The following is a 12069-nucleotide window of genomic DNA, read 5'->3' as shown; positions in this document are numbered from 1 at the left end:
CCAATCATTTTTATACCCTCCACCATACTATGGAGGGTATATTAACTTTGTCATTCCGTTTGTAACTCCTCGAAATACTCATGTCAGACCCAACAAAGTATATATATTCTTGATCAGCGTACAATTCTAAGTCGATTTAGCGATGTCTGTCCGTCTGTCTGTCCGTTTGTCTGTCTGTTGTAATCACGCTATCTTTCGAATGAATTGAGATAGATGGCTAAAATTTTGCACACATGTTTATTTTTCCAGTAGGCAGGTTAAGTTCGTAAATGGGCCATGTAGGTCCACGTTTTCATATAGCCCCCATATAACGGTACCTCCCGATATTCGGTATTTTGATGATTTTAGCGACCATTTTCCCGTAAGTAATTTAAAATTTGGTATTTGAAGTTCAAAATGGATACTACACTCTAAGACAGAAAATTGTCTGTGCAGGTCCACGTCTTCGTATGGCCCCCATATAACGGTACCTCCCTATATTCGGTATTTTGATGATTTTAGCGACATTATTCACCGGAATTGTTTCAAAATTGGCATTTGAAGTTCGTTATGGGAACTACAGTCTGTGACAGGAAATTGTCTTTGCGGGTCCAGGTCTTCGTATAGGCCCCATATATCAGTACCTCCCTATGTTCGGTATTTTGACGATTTTAGGTACAATATCCACCGAAATCGTTTGAGATGAGGTATTTGAAGTTCGTAATGGATGCTACAGCCTGTGACAGAAAATTGTCTATGCTGGTCCAGGTCTTCGCACAGCTCCAATTTAACGGCACCTCCTTATATACGATGCTTTGATGATTTTAGCTACATTATTCACCGTTTATTTCAAGTTTCGAATTTGAATATGGTAATGGCTTATGACAAACAATGCCTATGTATGTCCACGTCGTATAACCGCCAATGTAACGGCTAAATTCGGTATTTTTAAAATTTTAACAGAAATTTTTAAGGATTTTATTTTTTAAAAATTTCCAAATTCGTTGCAAATGGTGGAGGGTATTAAAAGTTCGGACCGGCCGAACTTACTGCTTTTTAACTTGTTTTAAGTTTCGAATTTGAATATGGTAATGGCTTATGACAAACAATGCCTATGTAAGTCCACGTCGTATAGACCCCAATATAACGGCTATATTCGGTATTTTAAAATTTTAACAGAATTTTTTAGGGATTTTTTTTTTTAATTTTTAAATTCGTTACAACTGGTGGAGGGTATTCACCCAGTAACATATAAACGCTGCTGACGCGGATTTTTGGTCTGGACGCATGATAGTTTTTTTCTAAAATGAGCATGGAGTTGCCTTTAGGTTATCCGGCCATGTTGAACAAAATTTATGTTCACAACAATTAAAGCGGAGTATCTGTATATGTATATTCGGACACACCTATCGGCGTAGAATTTCATAATAAGGAAAACATTTAGGGTCTTACGTCATTACTTCTTTTATTAAATTCGTTACAATTATTTAATACCAATACCGCTTTAATATATCCCCTCTCTATCTCATTACTTTTCCCAATGATCCCCAGGGTGCAAAATTGTCGTAATCTCGCTAATGTTTAATCCACAAAAAATATTTCCATATAAAATCGTCATATCAATGTCACCACAATATTCCATAGAAACTATATTTAAATATTACCCAGATATAATCACACAATTTAACTTTTCCCAAAAGATGTCACAACAGCCGGATGACAGACAGTTAAACATCAGCACAATATTTCCGATAAATACTGTGGAAATGTAATGCCTTTGTTTATCCTCAAGCTAAAGGAAAAGCACACACACAACCAGCAACAATGTCTGGAAACAGTTGTTGTACAAAAGAAAATAAGAAAACAACAGGAAAAAATGGGAAATGTTTTCGTCAAAACAACACGGGCTTCCATGCATCCAAGGACTCACCTTGCCAAAAAAAAAAAAAAAAGAAAAACCAAATCGCTATGTATTTTCCTTGAGCTAAATCAAATAACATAGAACAGCGATAAAAATCAATAGAAAGTTGAATTCAAAATACCATGAACTATATTAAAAACCAAAAAAAAAAAGCTTAGAGAACACACCAGACAAAACACAAGCAGCAGCAACAAAATAAAGGAAATTAAACTTTTCAGAAAAAAAGGTGGCCAAACTTTTTTTTTTGAAATGAGTGAAAATTGTTACAACAAACACGCCACGTTGCTCTTACTTTCAATTCTAATGAAATTTGCACAACAAGGCTCTAATGTTTCACACAATGTTTGCAATAGTTGCTGTGTACGATGTGGTGCGTATATTGGTATTGGTGTTTCGTGGTACACAGTCGATGTAAACAAGACCAGAAACAAACGAAGCAACTTCCGATTTTGGTTCAAAATTTCTTGTTTTCCATTGTGGCTTAAATGCTAGAACACATACACACCCACCCACCAACGCACGCATCATGTACGTTTATCTAAGCACCTTACACCAACACACTCACACACACACACAAACACATGTAAACACCAACACCAATCCCTGACTGGTTACGCTTATTCGCTTTTTTTGGGTTTTTCCCCAAATGTTGACTTTTCTTCCATGGATGGCTGTTTCCTTGTCAGTCAATGCCTCCATCATTGCCACATAAAACTGTGCTACGTGCTTTCCAAGTTTCTTTGTTGACGTGCTGTCCAAAGTTCTTACTTCATTGACAGTGGGTAAAGGTGATAACTGCTTTAAAGTCAGATCATTTTCAAGAGCGGTTGTGTGAGAGAAATCAAAATTGCTGAAGTAGCAAATTATTAGCGGACCTAATCACATTTTTCAAAAATATGAGCTAAATTTTTCTATTTTGTATTTGCAGCCATTTAAATGTCACTCCGTTGAAGAACGTAATATTTTAGAGTAAATTATCAAAACTAATTATTAAGTAGCTATCATAATCAAGGAAGATTTATTTATTTATTTATTTATTTATTTATTTTTTTTTTTGAAATCCCGTCAAAATAATTAACGAGGATTATTTCGAATATTTCGTAAATATAGATTTTTAATGGATATATCATGCATTTAACTTAGTGTTCGGTCAGTACATAAAAATTCCAATGGGGCTTTGGGTTCCCAGTCCAAACTTTTTAAGGGCTTATTATATATAGCCCTAACTACACAAAGGACCTCAAATTGTTACCCTATACTTATACAGCTCCCATGTAAGGGTATATCCCGATTTCAAGTATTTTTACATATGAACCATAGTTTTCACACAAATTTCGGCAATTGTTGGTATTTTTTTTGGCTCAGTCATTTCCGAGGTCTTGGTCACATTTTTAAATTGATTTTCCCCTTATTTGGGTAGAAAATCTGTTAGTAGAAAAATGTTCAATGTAGGCCAATGTTTCGGAGTAGCGCCCATACAAGGGCACCTCCTTGTGCCAACGGTCTTGACCATATTTATAACCCACAAGTCTATATGTTGGGGGTTTTATAAGTTTGATTGGGCCAAAAATTATGTAACACCTTGAAATATTGGTTCCCACATATGAAAGTATATAGCTATGTATGTTCGTCCGTCCGTCTGTCTGTTTGTAATCACTCTAATGTTCGCAATTATAGCCCGATCCTCACGACCTTTCGCATGGAGGTGGGGTTATGGTTACAATAGAAGCCTATTTCTCTTGGAGATATCGGGGTTGATAGGAGTTGAAATGGAACAAAAACAAAAAAATTCTAATATTGCAGTTGCTCTACAGATCGCAATTATAGACCAATTGACGTGGAAGTTAGCATGGGGCTGGGCAGAAGCCTTCCAATTTGGATGGTCATCGGGTAATATTTAGGGGGTGAAATAGACCATATCATTTGTGTTAAATGTTCAATTTTCCATTAAACCGCGAATATGTTTAATCCCGGAGAAATCACAAATAGACGAAAATGTCAATTCTGAACGTTACATAGATGCTGATAGTAAATATATCGGACATATATAGCGAAATATATACACAAGTATATACAATGGAAAGGGATGTTAGCTAGAATGCTTATATCTCAAGAATGGCTGGACCAATTTGTTCAACTTAGAATGACCTGTTCACCTAAAAGAATGAAATCTAAAAAAATCGCATAAAAAATGATATGGATTTTGTTGTATTTTATGGAATTTTTCAATATTTTCTATCGCATATGATTTTTTCAATTTGACTTAAAATATCGAAATGTATATTTTGTAATATTTTTTCACCATACAACAAAGGATGGGGCTACACAAAAGGCGAACTTCTGGCTTTTTTATGCTGATTTCTATGACGAATATAGACAAATATCGTAGACTAGCAAATCATATAAATGAGTCTAAATTTGGAGATACAAAGGAGCTTCTTGTATTTGGAGATAATCGCAAAATATGTAGGGATTTCAAATAAACCAAAACCAGAAAAAATTTTCCTGATCATACAATTGAAACCAATCGACACGGAATATTGGAATAGAGTTATGGATAGGGAAGCAGTCTAGCATTATGGATAACCATTGCATTATGTTCGATTGTAAAATGCTCTATGACATAATTTCAAACGGATTTGAACATATTTCAAATGGATTTCAACATAGGTATATATTTTGGTACAGTCCCCACCTAGCCAACATTTTCGGGGGTGGAAAATTCAAAATGCAGCAGATGGTACTACGCCTAAGTAGCCTTAATATAATCGACTCAGAATGTGATTCTATGAAGATCCCCAGAAGTAACTATGGGTCTTTCTCGCTTCCTTCTCCATGTTCCAAACAAATGCACAAATACGTAGTACCCTTACCACTATGTGGTGTAGGGTATAAACATTTGACGGTGGAATTTTAGATTACTTTTAAAGAAGCCATTTGACCTTAACTTTAGATTTATTAAATATTTTTAGAGGGTCTATATAAAGCTTCATTGTGAATGTTCAGGAACTTAACAATGAATTCATAAGAATATAATATAGGGTCTCTCCCAAGAGAAAAATTAGATTTTACAGAATATTATAAGACGGCCAAAATTTTTGCAATATTTAGGCCCTACGCCACATAGTGTGAACAAAATTCAGGTCGCATTTAATATCCGATCCAGATGAAATTTTCCAAACATAATTTGTTTGGCCCAAGGACGAACCCTATTGAAATTGGTGAGAATCTGTTCAAATTTAGATATAGCTCTCATATATATCTTCAACCGATTTCGAGTTAATTGTGCACCAAATAGCCAACAACAACAACATTCCAAATGACATGAAACTTACTGAATACAGTCTAAAATCAAGTAGATCAAATTTGTTGAAAATTGGTTCAGATATTGTTTTAGCTCCCAATGTTTGTGCTATATCCGATTTGGGGTTTTAAGTTCCTCATATGCACTCCACAACAATAATCTTCGGTGCCAGATATTAGATACATCTGAGAAATTTTGAAATAAAATTTAAAATGTTGTCAAGATCGGTTCAGATTTGGATATAGCTCCCATATATATATATATCTTAATCTAATTTCAGGTTTTTTAATGCACCAAATGGCTAATGTAAACCAAAATGGACTGAAATTTGGCACTTCCGACGGAAGTTCTGCCTAAAAACAAGTGCTTCAAATTTTCCTGAAAATCGTTTCAGATGTAGCTATAGCTCCCATATATATGTTTTATACGATTTGTTGATAAAGTCGCTCATATGCGTAATATACACTCCATAACAATGATATTTGATACCGGGTATCAGATTTTTATATAGCTTCTATACACACCTTCATCCGTCCTTGCGGTTATTGCTTACCATATATGTAATATCAGCCCAAATGGAATAGATTTGTTTAATCGAATTTTTTCATTTGGTGAAACTCGGTCTGGTAAAATTGGTCCTACACCACAAGGTGGTCAGGGTATTATGTCTTTGTGCATTTGTTTGTAACAGGCAAAAGGAAACAAGATAGATATAATTCCTTTTGATGATCTGCATAGAATCACATTTTGAATCGATTTATGCATGTCAGTCCGTCCGTCCGTCTGTCCATGTATTTTTGTAAACAAAGTACAGTTCGCATTTATTGCCCTATTCAGATGATATTTTGCAAAAATCATTTGTTTGGCCCAAGGACGAACCTTATTGTAATTGAGATCATCGGTCAAAATTTAGATATAACTTCCATATATATCTTCGTCCGATTTGCTTTTATTGTGCACCAAACGTGTAATATCAGCACGAATAGTACGGATTTTTGCAAAATATATCAAATACAGCTCAGAAATATGTTTTCTAAATTTTATCGAGATCGGTTCAGATTTGGATATAGCTCCCATATATAACTTCGTCCGATGGAATTTGGCACTTACGACCGAATTGAGTCTAGAAGTATGTCAAATTTGGTGAAGATCGATTCAGATATAGCTATAGCTCCCATATATACTGTTCATCCGAATTGTTATATTTGTTACCCACAGCCGTAATATGCACTCCGTAACTACGATATTCAGGGAAAAATATCAAATACAGCTCAGAAATATATTTTCCAAATTTTATCAAGATCGGTTCCGATTTTATAATCATAGGGTGTATGATTGAATACTTCTTTTAATTGTTATGTGGAGCTCTAATAAAGTAGCAAAGTGGTGTAGGGTATCATAAAGTCGGCCCCGCCCGACTTTAAGACTTTCTTTACTGGTTTAATATAATCCTTATCGAAGTCATATCATGCACTTTACAGTTTCTTAGTTGATATGCTCTACTTCACATAAATTTTCAATATAAACTTTTTTTGTTACGGGAGCTCTACTAAGTACACATAGTGGTGTAGGGGTCATTATCCCCCCGGCCGACTTTTGATCTTTCTTTAATGTTTTTTTTAATCTTTAAAACACTGTCCTCTCTAGTTATACTTCATTGCGATTGTATTCCCGAATTGTTAATCCCGTAGTTTCATTTTCATTGAAATACGCCATTATTTGTAGCAAAAATGTGTAAGGAAGTTTTTTTTTTTTTAAATACACACGGTATTTTGTTTTGCCAACAGCTTTTGATCTCATGTTGCCTCCGCTGCATAACAATACCCACACTGCAAGAGAGAGGTAGGTGGGTGACTCCAAACCCCGGTGAATCCAACATCTAATGAGGGTGGTTGGCTGTTGGTAATTATTAATGCCAATTAGCTATGTCGGTACAAGGCAATGGTTTATTATTCTATACTGTTTGCCGGGGGACTGTAGGGGGTTTTGAGGGTTAGGGGGTGAGTGAACTGCAAATGAAACTTTCTTTGTGGTCTTAATCATAATGAGTCATTACCATAGACACACACACAGTTCTTGCGGGGATGTGGGTGTTATTGTTAATCTGGACAGAGCAGGAATTTGGAATTATACGGTAAGAACAAATAAGGTGTTCATTTGTGGGCGAGCAAAGAGAGAAAAGGAGAACGGAAATGAGGGGGAAACTTTGGAAGTTTCCTATGTTTCTAGGATCTGCAAATGACACATTTATTGTTATAATTTTTCCAACTTAACTGTGAGAAGCGGAATTGTGTTGGATAAAGCGGGAATTTCGAGAACAACCATAGCAATAAATTATTTAGTATTCTATTAATACTGTTAAATATAAGAGGAGAAAAGAAAGTTTTTTTGATTTTGCTGTTTAACTTGCAGTGTGATATAAATTCCAGCTAATCAAAAGAAGTTGTGGAAGTATGGAAAAAATACATATATTTTCTTCTCCATAAGAGGCTCTATCGTTACTTAGCATGTACCACCTGCTTCCTTAGCGGAAGTTATTAATTATAGACAGTAAGGAAAAGTCAGAAGTCGGGCGGGGCCGACTATATGTTACCCTACAACAATATGCATATTGAATAGAGCTCTCGTAAGAAACTATTTGGATTTAGAGCAGCTATAGTCTGGTTTCAGATGGAACAAATATATGGAAGGCATATGCAATTCTGAATCGATTTTCACTATATTTGACCGAGACATTCTAATTTTTTATACCAAATAACATTGCTATAGAGTACATGATATCACTTCGAAAAGGATTATATTAAAAACAAGTAAAGAAGCAGTAAGTTCGGCCGGGCCGAACTTTGAATACCCTCCACCATTTGATACGAATTAGAAATTTTTCAAAAAAAAAAAAATTAAAATTTCAGTTAAAATCTTTAAAATACCTAATATCGGAAGTTGCCGATATATGGTGGATATACGATATTGTGGGAGTAAAATACTCAGAAGGGACTCCTTGTGTGGAATTTTAGATAATTCCTTTAAAAAATGTGACTAAAATCATCAAAATACCGAATATCGAGGGGTACCGTTATACTGGGGTTATACCACATCGTGGACCTATATAGATAATTATCTTCCAGGGGATAAAGTACTCACAAGGAACTCCTTGTGTGGAATTTCAGACAATACCATTGGAAAATGTGGCTTAAATTATCAAAATACCGAATATCGGGGGTACTGTTATATAGGGGATATACGATATCGTTAATCTATAAAGAGATCTCTGTCAGGGGGTAAAGTGCTCACAAAGAACTCCTTGTGTAGAATTTCAAGCAATTCCGTTGAAAAATGTGGCTAAAATTATCAAAATTCCGAATATCGCGGGGTACCGTTATATGGGGGCTACACTGAGGGAAAAATCCCGTTGCGAAATCAAGCACGTATGTTGTCATTTTCGCAACGACCCGTTGTTATATTTTTCAACAACGGCTGTTGGTGAATTGTGCACGAACGTGCTCAAATTGACACCGAGACGTGGTCAACTTTCGGTACCAACAACAGCCGTGCTTAATTTGTCCATTTGTAATATTGGTAATTGCAGCCGATTACACACGAGTAAAAAATGACAACGGTGGTGCATGATTCACACACGGTCGTTGTCAATATGACACCGGTCGTGTATGAATTATGCACCACCACCTGCATAATGATGCACCACCGTTGTTACTTTGTACACCGACGTGCATGAATCGTACACGATCGTTGCCATTTTAGCAACTACCGTGTATGAATCATGCACCACCGTTGTCATTTTTTTTACTCGTGTGCAATCGGCTGCATATTTACCATTTTTTCCGTGTTATTGAAAGAGAAAGGACGCATTGTGCAAAAAATTTATTGAAAATGAATAATAATTCGCAAGATCCTCAAAATATCATTGGTGAGTTGTTAGAAATCGATGGCAATATTGTTGTGGTTCGCGATACAAACCATTGCAGCAGTCAAGATGCGGAAAACAATGAGGACGATTATATGTTAAGGGAGTTCTTAAAAGGAATAAATATGGAGTCGCTTTTTGAACAATTAAAAGGTAAGTAAATAAAAATGAATTTTTCAGTTAATCAGTGTAATTAACAAAGAATTTTCTTTTTTGTTCTTTTAGCATCACATGTAACATTTCGCAGCTTGCAGTACTTGAAAAAAGAAGATTTAAAGGAAGCAGTGCCACCATTGGGACTGCGTGTTGAATTCAGAGAAAAGCTCTTTGCTTGGAAAAAACGAAAGGTACGTATTATTTGTTTTACAGAGTTGAACTCAGTATTAATATTGTCATAACAATAGCTCGGGATTGATGACGAAACTATGTCAGTTCCATCTAAAATAGGTGAATGGTGGAAACGCAACGAGACACCTGCAAGTACTCCTGGTACTCCCGACACTACAGGTTCGAACTGCTCAAAAGCCAAAGGAATTTTGTCAGAGGTAAGGTAAGAGTAATATTTGTGTAAGCATAGTTAATGTAGTTTTTTTATTTAATATAGGATCTAACGGAATTGTTAACACATACCTCGAAGGGGAAACTAGCGCTTGAATGTAGTAGCGTTAATAAGAAATTAAGTGACGAGCAAAGAGATGATATAATTAATATAATTATTGAAGATATTTTAACCAACAATGTTACTCTTTACACTCAAGACTATATGCGCATATTGGATGAAATTTGTTCCGTTTTTCCTCTTGAAAACGAAATGAGGGTAAGATTAACAATATAAACAACGTATCTGATTATGTAGTTTCTTAACTTATAATATGTCTTTATTTTTAGGATTATTATTACATTTCAAGAAAAGGAAAGAACAACGCAAGCGGAAAACTTTATGCCAAGTATAGAAACAAGAAGTCCAAAAGAATAAAGCTTTTGATTTCCGAGCCTAGCACAAGCAAAGCAGCAACTCACACATCTCCTAATTTTTGTAACAAAGATGTTCCCGAAATTGATGAATCAGTTGAAAATTCATTGAAAGCTTCCTTACTAAGAGAATGTAATGATTGGGGATCGATCTGCGAAAAATGGAAAAGATCTTTTAACATACGGCAAAGAGATATAAAAAATTTAAGTAGCCATACATTTCTCCTTGAATGGACGAAGTTGTCCGATGCAAGAGCTTCAGAATTGGTAAGTAGCCATGAGCTATTTATTTGTATATGGATACTAATGTTTCGTTTTAGGTCAACATTGATTTCGATATTATGTATCCACAGAAAGGCAATCTTCTACTTTCTAAATGGGACCAATTTAAGAAAAAAATTTACAATTATTATGGGAAAAATATTCATAACGAACATTGCAAACAACTCTTCGCAAATGTTTTGACGGCAAGCAGCATAGGTAAATTTTAATTCCTGATTTATCATAAACATTAAAAGTAATATTTATTTTATATTTCGGTTGCAGATGCTCAAGATTATATATACGCAATACTGTTGAATTCAGTTTTACCATCACCTGCTAGGTTTAAATGTGGAAACGGTAAATTACGAAAAAAAGTAACAATAGCTGATTCGCAGGAAAGTTTCGTACTGCGACTACCGACAATTAACGATTATAAAAGGCAAATTGATACAGTCACTGAAAAGTATTACAATGCTGGATTAACTATACAGCCATTTATAATTGTGGAGGGTTTGTCCGATTTCAATATAAAAGGTTTTTATGTTTTTTTTAACCACAATTTGTTAAAATTTCAATCGTTCCTCGAATGTTTAGATACATGTTTTAAAATTTTTCATGCACTTTCTTTAAAATATCCAAATGCCTGCCAAATTCCATGGATTTTTATCCAAAAATATTTTTATGAAATTAATACTGTATATGATATAAAATCAGTTAATTTGACTTCACTTATTAATTTCTGCAACAATAATTAAAGTACAATTCAAAATGTATATTTGCTTTCGTTGCCGTAAGCATTTTGATAAGGCAAATCTTTTAATAGCTCATTTGAAAACAGACCATTTAATGTCCACTAAATTTTTAAAAGTACAATGCGTTCAGGACAACTGTAAGCAAACATTTACAAAATTTACGTCATTCAGAATTCATTTAGAAAAACTTCACAAGAATCACACAAAAGCTCCACCAATGGTTAAAGCCATTAATGTGCCAGTTGAAATGTCATCATCAAAAGAAAATGATTATACAAACAGTGAAACTGTTATTAACAACAATACAATAGAAAAGGATTTAAATGTTTTGAAAAAGAAAACCTTATATCTGTCTTTACAATTACATGGTCAAAGCTATATGCCTAGAAATCATGTTATAGAAATACAACATTCTGTTTCAATTCTGCTTTCATCCATTTCATGTACAATTGAAAAATATATAACTGATCATCCAAATTATGAAGACTTAAGGTACTTACTAAACTTTTGTAAAAATCCTTTCGAAGAAACTAGAACGGAATATAGACTTTTAAAAATTTTAAAAGAACTAAACTTTTATGATGATCCAAAGGTTTATGTAATTAGCAATCAAGTCTCGGAAATTGTTATCAGCGGAAATCCCAGTTTAGGTCCAAAGTTATCCAATATTTATATAATGCCACTGAAATTCATGATAAGTGCCCTTTTTAAAATTCCAAATCTCTTAGATTTGACATTAGAAAACTCCAAAAAATTCCTAAATTCACCTGTTTTACAAAATTTTACAAACGGTGAGTTATATAAAACTAAATTATTAAAATATCAGTACAATTTAGTTATTCCCTATGTCCTTTACATGGATGATTTTCAAATTAATAATCCTCTTGGAACCCATACATTTTCCATATGTGGTTGTTATATTAGCTTTCCTTCAATGCCACAGCACTTGTTGTCA

At 34.4% G+C, this 12069-nt stretch overlaps 2 protein-coding genes across 2 annotated transcripts in view; one reads left to right on the top strand and one right to left on the bottom strand.

Moving 5' to 3' along the window:
• The window catches only part of LOC131801037 (uncharacterized), a 319586-nt gene that overhangs the window by 167559 nt on the left and 139958 nt on the right, over positions 1-12069 (bottom strand). The window lies entirely within an intron of this gene.
• LOC131801076 (uncharacterized) lies at positions 9334-11811 on the top strand. Its single transcript, XM_059119082.1, has 4 exons — positions 9334-9473; positions 9531-9671; positions 9731-9943; positions 10015-11811. The coding sequence occupies exons 2-4, from the start codon at positions 9552-9554 to the stop codon at positions 10561-10563; spliced, it is 882 nt and encodes a 293-aa protein (XP_058975065.1). The 5' UTR covers positions 9334-9473; positions 9531-9551; the 3' UTR covers positions 10564-11811.

The sequence above is a fragment of the Musca domestica genome, unplaced genomic scaffold (assembly GCF_030504385.1).
Source record: "Musca domestica strain aabys unplaced genomic scaffold, Musca_domestica.polishedcontigs.V.1.1 14, whole genome shotgun sequence".
NCBI lineage: Eukaryota > Metazoa > Arthropoda > Insecta > Diptera > Muscidae > Musca > Musca domestica.
The sequence above is the reverse complement of the archived record's forward strand: the minus strand, read 5'-3'. Positions and strand labels throughout refer to the sequence as shown.